Source organism: Lissotriton vulgaris, chromosome 3_1 (genome assembly GCF_964263255.1).
Source record: "Lissotriton vulgaris chromosome 3_1, aLisVul1.2, whole genome shotgun sequence".
Lineage (NCBI taxonomy): Eukaryota > Metazoa > Chordata > Amphibia > Caudata > Salamandridae > Lissotriton > Lissotriton vulgaris.
Genome location: NC_141689.1, coordinates 319,332,259 through 319,349,690, shown reverse-complemented (window position 1 = coordinate 319,349,690; position 17,432 = coordinate 319,332,259). Strand labels below are relative to the sequence as shown.

The window sequence follows — 17,432 nt, the reverse complement described above, 5'->3', positions numbered from 1 at the left end:
TGTCTGATGTAAGACCCATTAATAAACACTACGCACTGCTGAGATCCAAACTCAGGATCTCCTGTTTACTAGGCAGGTGCTTTAACCAACTCAACCACCGCGCCTCCTGCAGCAGGGCTGATACCGTGGTGTTTTGATGTACCTGGACTGCTCCCGAGTCTGTGCCTTGGCGTCAGGCTGTTCACTCGAGGGGTGGTATCCCTCCTCCATGCAGAGATACATTTACAAATAATCTTATGATATTTTAAGGTGAAATTGAGGGTTACTGACAATGCAGCTGGTGGAAAGGTAAAGTCAACTCTGCAATGTTTTCATTGTACAACAGGAATAACCTTCATATGCCTATCAGGGTTCTCTTCCATTTAGTCTGTGGTTGCGTTTGAGGATTTCCCTTTTTGTTCAATAGGTTTGTGGAGTTCTCCGTTATCTCTGCATTTCTAGTTGTCCTCTCTATGCATTTCATTTACATTTTCTTGTCAGTTGTAACTATTTTATGGTCATATGGGGACATAGGGTAATGCGCATCCTTAGTAACACTCTGACTTGTCCGCATTTGATGCGCATCTTAGACCCACTTTGAGGATACCCACTATTCATTTAGCTAACTTTAGACATCCAGCCATTCTCCTTAACTATGCAGGGGTCCTCCCAGTGCGTTCCTGTGGCTTGAGAGTTTGCCATATATACAGTATTATCCTTCTACCTGGTTTGGTACTTTGTAACATGCACACGTCACCTTTCTCTTGCAACACTTGATTGCTACCTCTTGCATTGTGTTTGGTTCCGGTACTCACCCCAATTGTTACCCTTGCCTAAGTTACGTTCGTTCTTGTGTTTTGAGTGTCCCCTTTATTGTGTATTATACCTCTCCTTGTACTTTGTATGTTTTGTGACTTGGACACATTACCTTTCCTCCTGTAATGCACTGATTGTTACACCCAGCCACTAATGAAAGAAATGATAATAAGTGGGCTCTTTTGAAGCTTCTGTACAGCTTCCCATACATGCAAATTGTAGCCATACGGAAGCAGTGAGTTCGCCATACCTTTCTGAAGTTATATTCCTAACATGTGTGGCCGTGGGGGTCTTCACGGTCCCACGGTCGATAAGGGGCATCGTGTACAACCATGGTTCTACTACTCAGCAATTCAGCTGTCTGAGGTCAACGAAGCACGTTTGATATCAATAAAAACTATATTTAGCTCCAAAATGCCCCTAGCTGTTGGACATTTGAAGTACAATACACATTGTTGATAGGCTGACGCAATGTGTATGATGCAGCTTTGCCATTACCTTTTTATGTTTTGTGAAATATCGCTAGAAAAGCAAATATCTCTGGCTTTAATGTGCTAATGTGTGTAAACAGATTTGTGCATGCTTTAGTACATTAAAACCAGACCAACTGGCCTTGCTAGCTGTCTTAACATATCATTGAAATGACAATGTGTTAGCTACATTACAGTGTTTAGCAGAAATGCATTGTTATAGAACTCAATGGCACTCATACTCGACCTCGTAAGGATGAAAGACTAAGTAGACTTGCAGGAATTCGATCCTGTAACCACAAGGTCAAACACAGATTCCTGAATTCGATACATTGGTCCACTGAACCACCTGATCCAGTTTTTAATAGGCTTGCTTCGTTATGCTGCCTTAGTTAAGGTTCTCCAAAGTCGGCCCTGGAGTGCCGGATCATACCAAAATTTTACCATATCCTCATTTAGATAATGTAGTTGTCTTAAAAATCTGGCATGGATCCAGTCCTCCAGGACCAACTTTGGAGACTACTACCTTAGAAGAATTTCTGTAATGCAATTAGACTGCAGCAGAAACACTAATCAGCCAAGCAAATAACAAGAGAAATGCAAAAGTCATATTTCAGCTGACTAAAATGGTCCTCCATGCGATACCATCAAATGCTGAGCTAGGAACGACATCAGGAAAAGGAGAAAACATATTCTCAGAAAAGTAAACATAAGTGCACTCCAAAAAACGTTTCAGTTCATGCTGAAATAGAATTCAATTTACAACATTTATTTGCTTTAATGGAAAATAGCATTTTCAATTAATAAGCGAAAATCATGAAATAAGACTGTAACTCTCGCACTGACATCAATGCAGTCACATATCTGATTGATATAGATTTTAATACAAAATGATTTGTTAAGGACCATTAGTAAGAGACTGTATTATATTGTAAAAGGATATAATGTTTTCTGTTCTTATTGTCACATTCCAAATAAAAAAAAACTCTTATCAGTGGCTCCTTGTAAATACCAGCTCTTTTTATGTAATATAAAAAGGAGAGGCTGGTACTCTCAAGGGGAGAGAGAAGACAAAAACTATGTTTATGTTAGATGTCCCTGTCATTTTAATGTTTTATGCAATATATGTCAGCAAAGTAGAACAATTGGAGCCTTCACAGCTCAAATAGCCTATTCATTAGTGTTGTCTTTGAAGTTCGTTATCATAAATGTTAACACCTGCTGGTCGTCAATAGGAAGGAAATTTAGACAATAAGTCTTGTAATGGGAGTTATGTTATTTCACAAAGGTTGCTTTTCGTGTTTATTTGCATGCTTTCTGAAATAGCAGCAGCATTTGCTTTTGCACAAACTTTATTTACTTTTGGCATCATTTTATAAACCGATAAATAAATCACAATAAATGCAGGCTAGTAAATTAATTGACTATGGACCTGATTACGATTACTGCCGTAGCTGCAGTGGCGGTGTGGGACCCTCCGGTCCGACCTCCCTATTACGACTTGGGTGGTCGGACCGCCATTGCAATGCCACAACCGCCAGAGATCTGCGTCTTCAGGCTGCAGTATGCTTGGAGGGACCGTTGAGGTCCCAGCAAGCAGATTGCGAGTTTCCTTTCCATCACCGTTTTCTTGGTGGTTCCTACACCATGAAAACTGTGGCGGAAAGTAAACAAAGGGGGCCATTAAGGGCCCCAGGTTGCTTCAGGGACATGGTGTGCATACAGTGGGGTACATGTTATGCCCCTCTCTGTGCATGCACCCCTTATGCCCCTCTGTGTGCATGCACCCCAGTACCTGTGCGACATGGCCTGCACCAGTAGTTCATGCTGTGCAGGTACTGCCTTTGACGTTCCGCCAAAGAACCACCCGCCAGTATTATTATTATTATTATGGAATTTTGTAAAGCGCCTGGTTACGTGCCCGGCGTGTCCCCGCGCTGAGAGAGAAAGTATGAGAGGGCCAGAACAGGGAGGTTACATCAGTACTGACTGGAACAGATGAGTTTTAAGAGCTCTGCGGAACTTGTGACTGTAAAATTCCTAATCTGGTTTGTCGGTGTGTGAACAGGGCAGCGGTGTGGTGGTCCCGCTGCCACACCGCAAGCTCGTAATCGGTCCCGAAATGTGAGGCATGTATGCTAATGTAGACATGGAAAAACAAAACAAAGCCATAACTTTAGGAGATTAGCAGACATCATTGTTTGCACTAAAAGCCAAATTATATATGTTGTTAACACACAAGTTACTGCTATAAGAAAAACATGGCACCTAAGTTGATTATATCTTTTGGGTGGCTGTGCACAGAAAAATTGCAGTCACTCACAGGGATGAAACCCAGTGGGTAAAGTGGGCTGACGTATTGCTGAATGCTGTGGTGGGTGGAAGCAAAATATGAATGACACCACAACAGACAAATGGATGAGAGTTGGCTGAAAGGCTCGCTTTGTATGTATGTATGTATATATGTAGTTAAGATTTTTAGTGAAACAAAAAGTTTTGGCTAATGCCGGACCTAAAAGGGTGTTTCTCTGAAAAGGCCTCCTGAGGTCTGTGCACTATTCAATTTCTAAACGTCAAAAATAATGCTAAAGGTCTACACTCAAACTGTCACTCCGCAATTAAATGGTAAAGGTTTATTGACATTTTGTTTATATTGTTTTAGTTTTTCTAGCCGATTCTGACCTCGAGAAAAGATTTCCAGATCTAACCAGCAAAAATATATATCTGAATATATGTTTGTAATTGTCTTAGTGAAATAACAGGACCTGCAGTGGTCCCGGGAAGCTAATAATCATCGAAGGGCTGATTCTCGTTGCAAGCCCCATCAGGAATACTGTGGTGCTTATAATGAAATCCTAAGTCTCCAAGGACGCAAACGGGAAATATTGCTGTTTTTGACCGCTAAAAAGGGTTGTAGTTTGTAGAAACCCTATTTTGAGAGCCGGTAACCTAATACCGACTTGCAAAATAGGGTTTGTGAGTCACTATTAGGAAGGGACGTACCAAGGATGTCTCTTCCCAATAGCAAGTCGCAGGGGATGTACAATTGTTTTGCGACTGCAAATGCGGTCTCAAAACAATCACAGTTTACCACCTACTTCAAGTAGGTAGTAAGTCACTTACAAACAAGAATGTTCCCCCAAGGACCCCTTCCCCTTTGTGATTGGCAGCGAAAACGTTTTTTAAGAGCAGGCAGTGGTCCCAAAGACCACTGCTTGCCCTTAAAAAATTATAAGAAAACTTTTAATTGTTTTCTTTTAAACGCTTCCCGTTTTCCTTTAAGGAAAATGAGATGCGTTGGAAGAAAAAAACCAAAGTTGCTTTATATAAAAGTAAACACAGACATGGTGGTCAGCTATCCCCAGCAGGCCACCATACCTGTGTTATTGTCCATTCCCAATGGGTTGCAAATGGAAATTGCGACTTGCCTCATGAATATTGATGAGGAAGGTAATTCGCGACCCAATTGGGAATTGCTAAATGTGTCTGAGACACATTAGTACATTCCATTTTGTGAGTCGGAAATTGCGAGCCACAAACAATCGTAATTTGCAGCCTGCAAAATGGAATGGTCATACTTCTGGCCCCAAATGTTCTGGTCTCATTTCTATTTCTTAAACAGCTTCGCTGTGTCTGTTCTTGCTTTCTTTTTATACATAATTTTAAGTAAATCATTTTGCTCTTTCGCCCACATCTATACGCTAGTCATTTGTTACATTTGCCAAACATTCCAGGATAACATGATCTAAGAGTGGGCAATGATTTCTACAATGTTCTAGTTTTTTCCATTTTGTAAGTTGAATTTTTTTTGTAAAATAAAATGAACTAAAATTAAGAAAGTAATGGCTAAGAATATCCTCTGACCTTCATTGGGTTTATCACGTGTTCCTTCTTATGTATGTTCCTTGTTAGTCAGCCATACTTGACATGGTCTCTCTTATCCATGTCTTTCCATCTCACCAGGCCATAGAGGAGGACGGCTTACAGAAGAACAGCGACTTGGTTGGAACCTACCTCTTGTTGGAGTTGGCCAAGTTGCGTGACGAGTTTGAAATTGTTGGAGATGTCCGAGGAAAGGGCCTAATGGTGGGAATCGAAATGGTGACAGATCAGGTCAGTCACTAAGCATGGTTTTGCAGCGTTTACATTTAAACTTCATAGGGCACAACAGTCACTGATATACATATCATTAAACAAGTCGCATGATGACTTAGCAGCCACAACATTTCAAGTTAACAAGACAGTGGTTGAAACGTGGCGATGATTCACCGTGCACTCCACACCATGAGGTCATCACAATGGTGGTTCTTCCCAAGAGCACATCTATTGTGCTACTCTGCTCCATACAAGATAATGTTTTTATGGTCATGAGGAATCCATCGAAGGGGTGAAACATTACTTTTTACATAAATGCATTGTTCCTATGTACTTTTGTTTACACAAAAAATACCGTAATTTTTATTCTTGAATCATTTGCACATATGCATAGTGTGTGGTCTAGAACGCATGCCTGGAATTTGTTTACAAAGTGATGTTTTGCCTGGAACAATTACAGGGATCCCTACATGTGATTAAGTTTGTGTCAGTCTGTGGTTTCCCCGATGATGTACTAGGATACATTTACTTGGCTTTGCATGTATTAAAACCAGTGTTTGTTATTTTGCTCTGCATACACTTTACATGCGTCTGCCACAAGCAACTATTGGACTCCAGTACCTTTATTTTACACAAAGCAAAATACACTCGGTAAGGAAAACACGGTATGTTACAGACAAATTCAGCTAGTAGAAAGGGTATAAATCAAAGAAACAGAAAACACCGTCTCAGTGTCACATCTAAGACATGTTTTGCACTGCCCACATTTGGACAAAGGTCCTTCTTCACCACTATTTGTTGTAAACTTCACAAGTCTGGGTGGGAACAAGAGGGAATAGTGCCAGCATCTCCTAGCATTGCAGGCAGAGCTCGTGCTGAGAAACTCTATGCAGTAGTAAGCACTATACAGTGCATTGGCTCGAAGGCTCAAAGAGCAAGTCTGCCACACAGTTTCAACGAGGTGCTCTGTGTGGTTTGGAGGTCGAGCAAAATGGAGGTTTACTTTTGAGCTCTGGGTTCCCCTCAGCTTTGCTGTTCTCCTGCAATGGCCTCAAGGACTCTATGCCTCTCCAGAACCCAGCATGTATTTTCCAAGGTTTGCCTGAATAGATTGGGTGACCAGTTTTAAAAATCTGACCGAGATGCACCCAAACCGCAGCTCCTAGAACTGGCGTGGGGTGCTCAGAAGATGGCGGACCGAGGACATGGTGTGGCGCCGCCTTCCTGCATGGTGGCTTAGAACCTTCATCTTACACAGCAACGGCTACCCAGGCAATCGGAGATGGTTTCCTTCACTGACTTAGAACTCGACTTTGGTGTTTGCTCAATGAATGTGGATTCCTGCAGCTTTGCTATGGTTTGCCCACAAAGCTACAAGGTGGTGTGACTGGGCTGCGGCAGCAAAGTATAGTTGATCGCAGCAGTCCACAACACCTCATGCCGACCCCGCAGACAACTGGAGGTATCAAAGATAAGTCTTCCTGCCCGCCTCTTCATGAACTCTGTATAAGGAAACAGTTCCTCCCTTTCGATGGGGCAATGCTTCACTGTACCTACCCTATACTGCAGTGTTGTCATGAGGGAGAACTTACCATATTAAATTAAGTCGCCCACATCTCAACTTTCCAATTGCTATATGTTATAACTTGTGTTTCCCTGCTGCTCAGCTTGTATGCATGTCATGTAGAATGTTGGGTGATTGGAATGTGAGTAGCTTATGAATGTCAGTTGAGTGAGGGCTGAGCAGCAGGACAGCTGCTCCTGATGGGGTTTCCTTTCTATCTTAACTAATTAACTTAATAAAGTAACTTGATCAATCCAACTTGAAGTATCCATCATCTCTTTGAGTACAACATTTTGGCGACGTGTTGTGTGTGAGTGTGTCTAGGCTACTCATTAACTCATGTTTGCGGGGGCTATGTGGTATGTAGCCACATGATTGTTTGAGGGCTGTGCTGTATATGGTCGCTCATTGGTTATTTTGTTTTGATGTCGGTGATTGTTTCACCAAGAGTTGTTCCACAACTGGTGTTGTGTGTGAGTGTGTCAAGATGTTAGACGACTCATTTGCTCATGTTTGGGGGCTATGTGGTATATGGTCACCCCTTGGTTGTGTTTGGGTGTTGATACTAATTTAACGAGAGTTGTTCCACAACTAGTGTTGTGTGTGAGTATGTCCAGATGTTTGGCGACTCATTAGCTCATGTTTGTGGGGGCTATGTGGTATATGGTCACCCCTTGGTTGTGTTGTTTGGGTGTTGATGTTTATTTCAACAAGCTTTGTTCGAAAATGGTGTTGTGTGTGAATTGGCGTCAGGTTGTTGAGCCACTTATTAGCTTGTGTACAAGTTGTTTGCCGCATATGTCCAATTTGGGTTTGTTCTGTGCACGTGGTTTCCCAGCTACGCAAGTGCTTGTTGTGTGCACGTGTGGTGCTGAGGTGTGCTTGATGTGTGTGTGTGTGGTTTCCCGTAGTATGGATGAGTTATGCGAGTGCTTGTTCTTAGTATATGGTGTGCGCGTTGTTTCCTGATATTTGTTGTGTTAAGTTTGTTCCTTTGGGTCTTGCTTGTTATACTGGTCTGGCCAACTTGTATAATTAGTGGCATAAGGATGTAGGATGAAGATAGTTGTTCATTTCAGGAAGTAATGCGGAATCCTTTTTGGACTGTAGTGTGCGGGATGTGTTAAAATCTTTATGTTTGCGTTGTCCATTTGTACTTTGGTGCATTGTTTTAATATCTTTTACTTTGTGTACTAGAGTGCATTTTATTGACAACTATTTTATTGCTTTTTGCAATTGTACCCATAACGAAGGGAGATATGTTATAACTTGTCTTTCCCTGCTGCTCAGCTTGTATGCATGTCATGTAGAATGTTGGGTGATTGGAATGTGAGTAGCTTATGAATGTCAGTTGAGTGAGGGCTGAGCAGCAGGACAGCTGCTCCTGATGGGGTTTCCTTTCTATCTTAACTAATTAACTTAATAAAGTAACTTGATACCTGCTATAATTCTCAATATCTCTCACAAAATCAGTGTCTATCAACGCTCACCATGCCTGAGTGTAGCTATTTCTCACTAAATACACTCTATCTGTGACGATTGATATGAGTTTATCATTACCTCATGTACTCTTCGTGAAGTGGTAAAGTCTCTCGCATCATATCTGATTTAGGCAAGCAGCGTGTAGTTTTTGATACTTGGGAACTTCTTCACAATCATCCCTCGCTTGGTATTGACTCTTAATTTTTAATGGATCATCCCTTCCTAGTAACCCTAATTTTTACAAGTGATCTCTTTATGTATCGTCATAATGTTGGACTCCAAAAGTACTAAAGAAAAGGAATCTAAAACACTGAAAAGGACTATGCAAGAATCTCTAGCTCCAGACTCAGTGAAAGGAAAATCCGAGTATTCATCTACAATGGATGCTGTCTTGAGGAAACTGAACATGGTGCATGATGTAGCTCAAAAGCACAAAAATGAACACTGAAGTCTCACAAGTAGAGTTGGCTAATATTCATAAGGCCCACAAAGATTTCAATATCCGGCTCAGAAATGCTGAGGGAAGAAGCAGCACACGTGAGGATCACTGGAGGATCACAACACTGCTAAAGATAAATTACTCCGGAAGTCTGATTCACTGGTCACTGCCACAATAGAAGAAGCAGCCTCAGAATGTTTGGTCTCCCTGAGGGAGCTAAGGATAATGCCCCCTCTACAATTGGATTTCTGGAATCATATCTCCCCTTGGTGCTCAATATAGCCTTCATGAAAGACTTTGAACTAGAGCGGGCCCACAGGACACCTACCGTCAAGTAAAAAATTAAACACTCACCCAAGAGCATTAATCTTTAAACTGTTGCAACACCAACATTCAAAGCTAATCTTGAAACTAATGAGTAAACTCAAGTCACTATCCTGTAAGGAAGCACAAATCGTAATCTCACAGGACTATTCAAGACACAGTAGAACACAGAAAAAGCTTCCTGGCTCTCAAGAAGCCTGCTCGAGACAAAGCATTTACAATCCTCCTTTGTGGGTTCTTTGAAGTTTAAGAACGTATTTCAAGGAGGGCATTGAGTCTTTCCTGGAGAATAGATCAGATACTCAAATGGATGTAAGCGATCCGTCCACCTGAACTTCTCTGTATTTATACCTTCTGTTGCCCATTCCTGATCCCTGAATTTATGCTCACTCTGGCGTCTCCTTTTCAGCTTACATTGAATCCCTTCAGTTGTTTGAAAATTCTATTTTGCTTTTTTTCCTCCTCACACATTGTCCATGTAAGGGAAACAGAAAATATTTGTCATATCAAACTCCATTAAGCAAAGGTATTAGTATGTTTCTACACCTTCCCTGTGGACCCCCTTCCTGAACTCATGGTGGTAGGCTTTGGGACTTGATTGTTATCACTAATTTTGACTCACTATTTACTTTATAGAACAATTAACATATTACTGGTTATTACTGTTCATGTTACAGTATATGTTGATTACCTTATGATTATGTGGTATTGTGTGTGTGTTCTTGTTAGAAATACTCTGTGAACAGATGGATGGAAAAAGAGCTGTTTATTTCTTGTCTGGTCTCACCGCTGCTAGCCTCACACAGCGTTCTAAGGAGAGCGTCCTCATCAACATTCTAAAAGGGTTACAACAACTGTTCCTGAGGGAAGGGGTGGAAGGAACATTCCAATGGAACATGTGAATGATAAGGAGCAATTACAACAGTTCTATTACTGTATTACCTTTTAGAGGTCTTTTTCCTCTTATCCTCTTTTGGCCAGGCTGCTGATCGCTCTGGTGTACCTTCCTGCACAAAAATATTCCCAAGAGGCGTTTTCCTCTTTCCATGTGTGCTGCAGAATGCAGCCACATAAAAAGAGGAAAACACGAGGAGAGCTAAAAATATTTCTCCTGTTACGCCTGTTCTCTGGAGGCATAAGGTTTACGTGATTAAGTAAATCAGGGGCAGCATTGAAATCCATGGGTGCTATGTGGGAAAATCCACTGCAGTGCTAATGGGTCACCTCCTTGACAGCAGAATAAGGCAAGGCAGTAACTTGCACTGCCTTGTCTTAGTCCATATTTATGAGGCCATGCAAAGCCATACAGAGTGGCTTTACATCACCCCATCGATATGATTGGGACGTTTATGCTGCTGGTGCATCAAAAAAAGTAATGCTCTGGCGGTACAAGCCTCTCATAAATACGCAACCTACTGTATACATAAATTTCTCAAACCGTCAATGTCTGCTCTGAAGGTAGTTTAATTGAACATCAATGATTTAAATCACCTAGTGAAGAGATTTTAAAAAAAACTTGATTTTGTAAGTCCTTTAGGGGGTGACTTACTCTTCCTGCAAGCAACAAAAATTGGATATAGGGAAGCGCTACTTATAAGACAAGGTTGGATAGCGGATTTATCTTGCTCTGCAGCAAAGAAAAATGGTGTGCTTACCCTGATCTCTGTATCTTCAAGCCTTTCTATAATATCAGCTGAACACGATGATGAGGGTAGATGGTTGATCACACAATAACAGAACAGTGCCACTCAAGTTTATGCTGTCAACATCTAAGCCCCTAACAGCGATGCTCTGCAATAATGGTCCAATTTATCAGCCAAACTGTCCTTACTTCCTGTTAATGCATGTATTATGCTTGGTGGTGACTTCAACCTCCCCAAGGATCCCATACTATATAGGCAATGTGCGTATACATTTGGGCAACCCCGGGCACATAGGAGCATGCGTAGCATCTGCGTCTCCCATGGTTTGTCAGATGTGTGGAGAGTTAATAATCAAACAGGAAGCGACTTTTCCTTTTCCTCTCCCTCACACAACACCTTCTCGCCAATTGATTATATACTGACAGTATCTCTTCAGATTCTTCCAACACAACCTAATAACCAGTATGAATCCTGAGATATTTGAGCGTGCTCAGGCTTTAGAGGGCCTCAAGAAAGAACTAGATGATTTACTTTGATTAATTTAGACTCCATATATTCCCCCTTAGTTTTTGGGATGCACTAGGTTATTAATTCTTTAAACTCCCTATCCAAACAAATTTAAAAAAAAGAACTCTTATTCAAACGTACAAGAGACCCCACCATTGTATCATCTCTCACAACATTGTATTATCATCTCTCAAGTATGAATATAACATTGTGGTCAGCAAGCGTGTGCATCTATAGAAACAGGCACAAAAAGGAGATTATTTTATTTCAATAAAGCAGCAAAATCTCTGACTGCTTATTAGGAAATTCAAAATAAATGCCAACTGCATATCCGCAATCAAAGACCTTTATGGTACACTGAAAAACTGACACATGTGACATTCTAAAAACCTTTAGGTAATTCCGTGCATCCCTCTGCACACTATCTAATCCTGCATTTATAGTGTCATGTCTAGAGTTATTAAATTCCTGACCCATAAAACAACTCACAGTCGATAGACTCCAACTAGAGAAACCCATTACCAAAAAGTGATTCTAGAGGCTATCAAACTCATCCCAATGGTAAAGCACCTGGGCCTGATAGCTTTCCAATCATCTTCTATAAAATATTTGCTATATTTATATTACCCCCACGGAAGGTGGTAGTGTCTCATTTTGCCTCTTCTGACGCAGTTTCTGGTTTATTGGATGAAGCAACCAATGTTATCATCACCAAAGAAGGGAAGGACCTCTCTTCTCCTGAAAATTTCAGGCCTATCTCATTGAGTAACAAGGAAGCAAAGATCTATGCCAAGATACTTACTTGATGGTTGTTACCTCATTAAACTGATTCACCCGTCTCAGTTAGGCTTTGTTAAATGCAGGTTGGCTAGTGATAAAATTCGTACTTTTGTCATATTATTGAAAAGGCATCTCTCCCACAGTCCCATGCTGGCTGCCATCACAATAGATGAAGAAAAGACATTTTGAGAAGGTTACATGGCCGTTTTGTATTGTCACTTAGTGGAGGGGTGTGGCTCACTGGTTAGAGGCGGCAGACCCGGAAGCAGAGGTCGGCCCGGACCAGGGTTCAGTTCCCAACGCGGCAGGGTTGTGGACCAGGGTCAACGGACTCGATAATTCTCGCCTCGGTGCCTACTCTAACCAGGGATCACACTCGGCAACTCTGGGCATTAAGCTTGCCTCATCTCTACAACGGCCCCCCACAGACGCCGGGGATGCCTGGTTTCACCTTGGAGATACCCAGAAGGGACCATCTCACAGGGAAAGCCAGGACGGGTTCCCCAGTGGTCTTCAGCACCAGGACACCCCGCGATGGGGTAACAGTGCGCTTTACAAGTATCATCATTACATTTTTTATTATATTACAAGCTTGGAGACAGCTTCCTAAGAATGACCATGGCACTATACGCCGATCCCTCAGCCAGAATTACAATCAGTAGCTTAACCTCTGCTCCCTTTCACCTGCAACAGGGCACACGTCAGGGTTGTCCCCTTCCCTGTTGTTCTTATTAGCTATAAACCCTCTCCTCCGTAAGCTCCACTATTCTCCTGAAAGTCGAGGTTTCCATTTCAGGGCTATTTGTTTTAAAATAGCGGCTGATGCAGATGACATCCTGATCTTCTCGGAGGATCTTAATCTCGCAATACCGGATGCCCTGGCTATCATTAATGTTTTTTCGGAATTCTCTGGATATACGCTTAATAAAGATAAAACCGAGATGCTTCTGCTTAAATATCCATTGCACCCTATCTGTGTTGGTAACTCAGGTCTATTCTGGCAAACAAAATATTTAAAAAACCTAGATATATTGTTTAATAGCAATCTAATAACACAATCACCTACAATTAAAAAACCGTCAGTGAAACAAAGGACCTTTTATCCACTTGGTCACCCATATACATCTCTTCGTGGGGTAGGATGGAGATTCTTAAAATGATGATAACGCTACTTTTTAATTTCCTATCAAGCATGCTCCCCTCACACCTATCTTTGACTTTCTTTTCTTCTCTTGATTAAATAACTGCCACATTCTTATGGAATAATAAGAAACCAAGGATTGCTCATAAAAAGCTTAGGTTGGACTTTAATGAAGGAGGGTGAAGACTACCCAGTTGGGTCAACTACCAAACGTCCTTCTTGGCTGTCCGGGGTTCCCTTGGATTTCTAAACTGACCCCTCTGCAGCCTCCGCAGCTTCCCTCCTTTCGACGTCAATTACTCAAATTAGGTCATATTTCATCAAGGCTCTACAAACTACTCCGCATTCCTCAAAAGTCTCTCTTTCACATACAAACTAAATAGTCTAAATACCTTCAGTCCCATCTAATTGACTTCCAGTCCTCACAGACGCAGCGATATGGACCAAAACTTGTTCTCACCTCTTTTCCCACAAACGTATTCCCCCTCTTACCCAAACAAGACATTTTGCTTCCCTTTATGTTTATTGGACTCCTGACAATTTTTTTAAATTACAACTCTCAGGCACCTACATATGCTGGTCTTGTAAATAAAAAGGACGAGGTGAACCTGAACATATGCCCATGCCTTACCACATTTTCGGAATCAATTCGGTCTCAATTATCCAAAAGTCTCCATATGAATATTAAGCTAGATTTCATGACGATTATACTGGGTCCCGTGCACTCAGTATTCCCTTCTCTCTATGTAGCCCTTTTAGACCTTTTGCTAACTATAGCTATAAAGTTGATCCTGATGGACTAGAAAAACCATGACCTTGTTTCATTCTACACCTGTTGGGCCCGGGTCTCAAATCTCAGGAGTACTCCCTCCATGCGGATCTTGATAGAGGGTAACTATAAATCTCCCAGAAACGATGGTCCTCGCTTGACTCTTATATGCGAAATTTGGCCCCAGCAGAGCTGACGCAGTGACTCTACATGTTGACTCTCCCAAACTGATTTATGCGTGTCAACTCCTGGACTTTGTCTTTCTCCCCTAATTCTCTTTCTACTGTTACTGGTTTCTCTTCTGTTCTTTCTCTGTCTAAGACTCTTCTATGAATAGGCTGGACAAAGTAGTGTTGTGTTGCTTATGTTTCCGGCGATTTAGCACCCAGGCAATTTAGTAAGCCATCCACACTATTCACATTATTGGTATTAGTTTCATCTCATACCTGTGTAACATATCACTATACCCGTCTATTTTTAGATCTTGTCTCTCCCGGAAATTTTTCCTATGGTATATTCATGTTCTTTCCTGCTACTTTTATATGTGCATGTTGTTGTGATATAATAATAAGTGAGTCAATCGGCCCTGGGGCGTGAGGTGGGGAGCACGGCTGGCTTTTAGCATGTGCAAGGTGGGCCCACTCCCAGGGCCAGACCTTCAAGAGACATGTAGAGTTGTCTGCACCCGGATCATTCGGCACTCTTCGTCTAACCTGACTCCAGCATTAAGGCCGTACTGCAATTTAAACATACTTTTTTTATTATAAAGGTTGCAGGCACACCTGCTTAAGATCTTCCTTTCTTCTCACCTCCTTCACACCTCTGCCCTCTTTGCCCCTCAACTACAATTTGGCATCTACATGAATAAACTGAGAGGAGGATGATTCAAATGAGGACGGGGGAGGAGCAGTGGCGGCTGACGTTAAGTGGCGAAAGGGGCGTTGCCCCACTAGCTTCGGGACTAGGATCGGGGAGGAGATAAGAGAGACTGTGTACACAAAGCAGCAGCTCCCTTCCTAAAAAAAACACCGGAATTTGTATTCAACACGCAGCAGTGAGCACTTCACTTGATTCAAATGAAATGCTCACTGCTGTGGAATCGTAAAAGAAGAACTACGCTCATTGAAGTTGAGTAATTACTTTATTCTCAGACGGAGCGCCGGGGTTACACTACTGCTCTCTGTGAAACGGTCGGCGCCAATGAAAGGAAATGGCCGCCTTCCGTTTCCGTGTGCCGTGTTTCCTGTTCCGCCTAGCGGAACACTAGTGCGCTAACGCAAGTGCGTTACCACATATCTCCCCCCTTTACATACAGTAAATCAACGATAAAAGTTCTTTCTTCCAGTCCATGTTAAAGTCTTTGAATCTCTCTGGTGTCTTCACTTCTCTTCCCACTCTGGTTCTCACCTTCATCGTTCCCTCTCTGCACTCCTGTTCCATGCTTTCTTTACCTTGAGTACCACTCTTGTCTGTCATGTCCTTGTCCTTCTCTCCATTCCTTTCGCTCCTCTGTCCTTCTCGCTCTCCTGCACCATTGTCATCCTCGGCTACTTCCTGCTGTCCTTCTTCCACGTCCACGTTCCTTCCTCTCCTACTTTCTTCTTCTCCATCTCCTTCGACATTCTCTGGACCATCTTCCACGTCGCATTCCTCTTTGATTGTCCTGCTGCACTTGGCCATCCTGTCCTGTGACCATACCTTTCCGTCGCTCAGCAAGGCCGATCGGTCGTACGGTTCCAAGACTTGTAATGGCGGCGAGAACTTGCTCTCACCCTTCTTCTTGTGGACTGCTAGTTTGACTCTTACCCAGTCCCGTTTCTCTAGCTCTGCCTTACTTACTTTGTGGTTCTTATTGAAGTGAGTCGTATAGATCTCCTGTGCTCTTTCCAGGTTCCTTTTCACTACTGCCGGAGACCATCTGCTCTGTATCACCAACTTCCTCCACGCCTGATTGTCCTTGGTGAACGCTTCTCTCCCCCTCAAAATCTTGAAAGGGCTGTACCCGGTGCTGCCCGGGGTGATCCTGTATGCCCAAACCATCTTTTCCAGTTCCTTCTCCCAATCTAAACCGTCGTTGATGGCCGCTTGGATGGTTCCCATGATCACGCGGTTAAACCGCTCCACTTGGCCATTCCCTGCGGGATGGTAAATGGGTGGGTGCTTCACTTCTATCCCATTCCTTTCGGTGAAGTTTGTCCATCTTGTCGAAGTGAACTGAGGGCCGTTATTGCTAACGATGATCTTTGGAATGCCCTCTCTTAGGAATGTGGACTGTAGGAAGTTCACCACCGCCTCCGTGTCCATGTTTTCTCTTACTTCAATTTCTGGCCATTTGGAGAATTTGTCCACCAGCGCTACTACATATTTCTGAGTCCCTGCTTTGTTTAGGACTGGTCCTAAAATGTCCACTGATAGCATTTCCCACGGGCCATCCGGTATGGGGAATTTCCCCAGGGGTGGTCTGATTAGGGTTTGAGATTTGTCTGCTTTGGCACAAGATTCGCACTGTCTCACGTGCCTCTCTACCTGCGCATCGACAGCCGGCCACCAGTAAGCTTGTCTGGCAAGGGCTTTGGTCTTGGTGATGCCCTGGTGCCCTTCATGTAGTAAGGCCATCAGATGTTCCAGTACGCCTTTGGGTGGTATCACTTTGTCTCCTCTCAACAGGAAGATAGAATCCTCGGCCAGCGATAGTTCCTCTCTGACCTCCCAGTACCTTCGGAGCTCTTCTCTTAGGTGCCTCTTCTCTGGCCATCCGTGGACTACATACCCCTTGATGGCTTCCAGGTCAACATCCTCTTTGTATGCTTCCTCCCACTCTTGCATACTTATCACATTCTCTGCCTCCTGGATCGTGGCGACCACATAGCCTGCCCATTCCTGTTCTTCTTGGTCACTCTCCGCTTCCATGGCAGCTGCCCTGCTGAGGAAGTCCGCCACTTTGTTTTGTGGCCCAGGGATGTGTTCCACGTCGTAGAGGAAGTCTAACAGGCGCAGAGTCATCTTTGCGATCCTAGGTGTGGCATGCGCATGGCCACTTGATGTCAACACTCGGACTAAGGGTTTGTGATCCGTTTTTACTAAGAATCGCGCTCCCCACAGGTACTGGCGGAATCTCTCCATGGCCCACACCACTGCCAGCATCTCTTTCTCCACCACGCTGAACTTCTCTTCGTTGGGGGCTAGGGATCTGGATGCGAAGCTGACCGTGTGTAACTCTCCCTTCTCAGTACGTTGCATTAAGACTGCCCCCAGCCCTCGGTCACTTGCGTCCGTCGTGAGGATTGACTCTGCCTGGGGATCGAATCCTTTGAGCGGGATGGTGGTGCTCATCTCCTTCTTTAATGTCTCAAACTCTTCTTGTTCTGCCTGACCCCACTGGAATCTGTTCCTCTCTTTGAGCAGCTGTCGTAGGTGGTGCGT

The 17,432-nt window shown here is 43.1% G+C and overlaps 1 protein-coding gene across 1 annotated transcript in view; it reads left to right on the top strand.

Moving 5' to 3' along the window:
• The window catches only part of AGXT2 (alanine--glyoxylate aminotransferase 2), a 389,079-nt gene that overhangs the window by 278,103 nt on the left and 93,544 nt on the right, over positions 1-17,432 (top strand). The window contains exon 12 of the mRNA XM_086960517.1: positions 5,229-5,378. Within this exon, the coding sequence (XP_086816643.1) occupies positions 5,229-5,378 (150 nt within the window). The remainder of the gene's footprint in view (positions 1-5,228; positions 5,379-17,432) is intronic.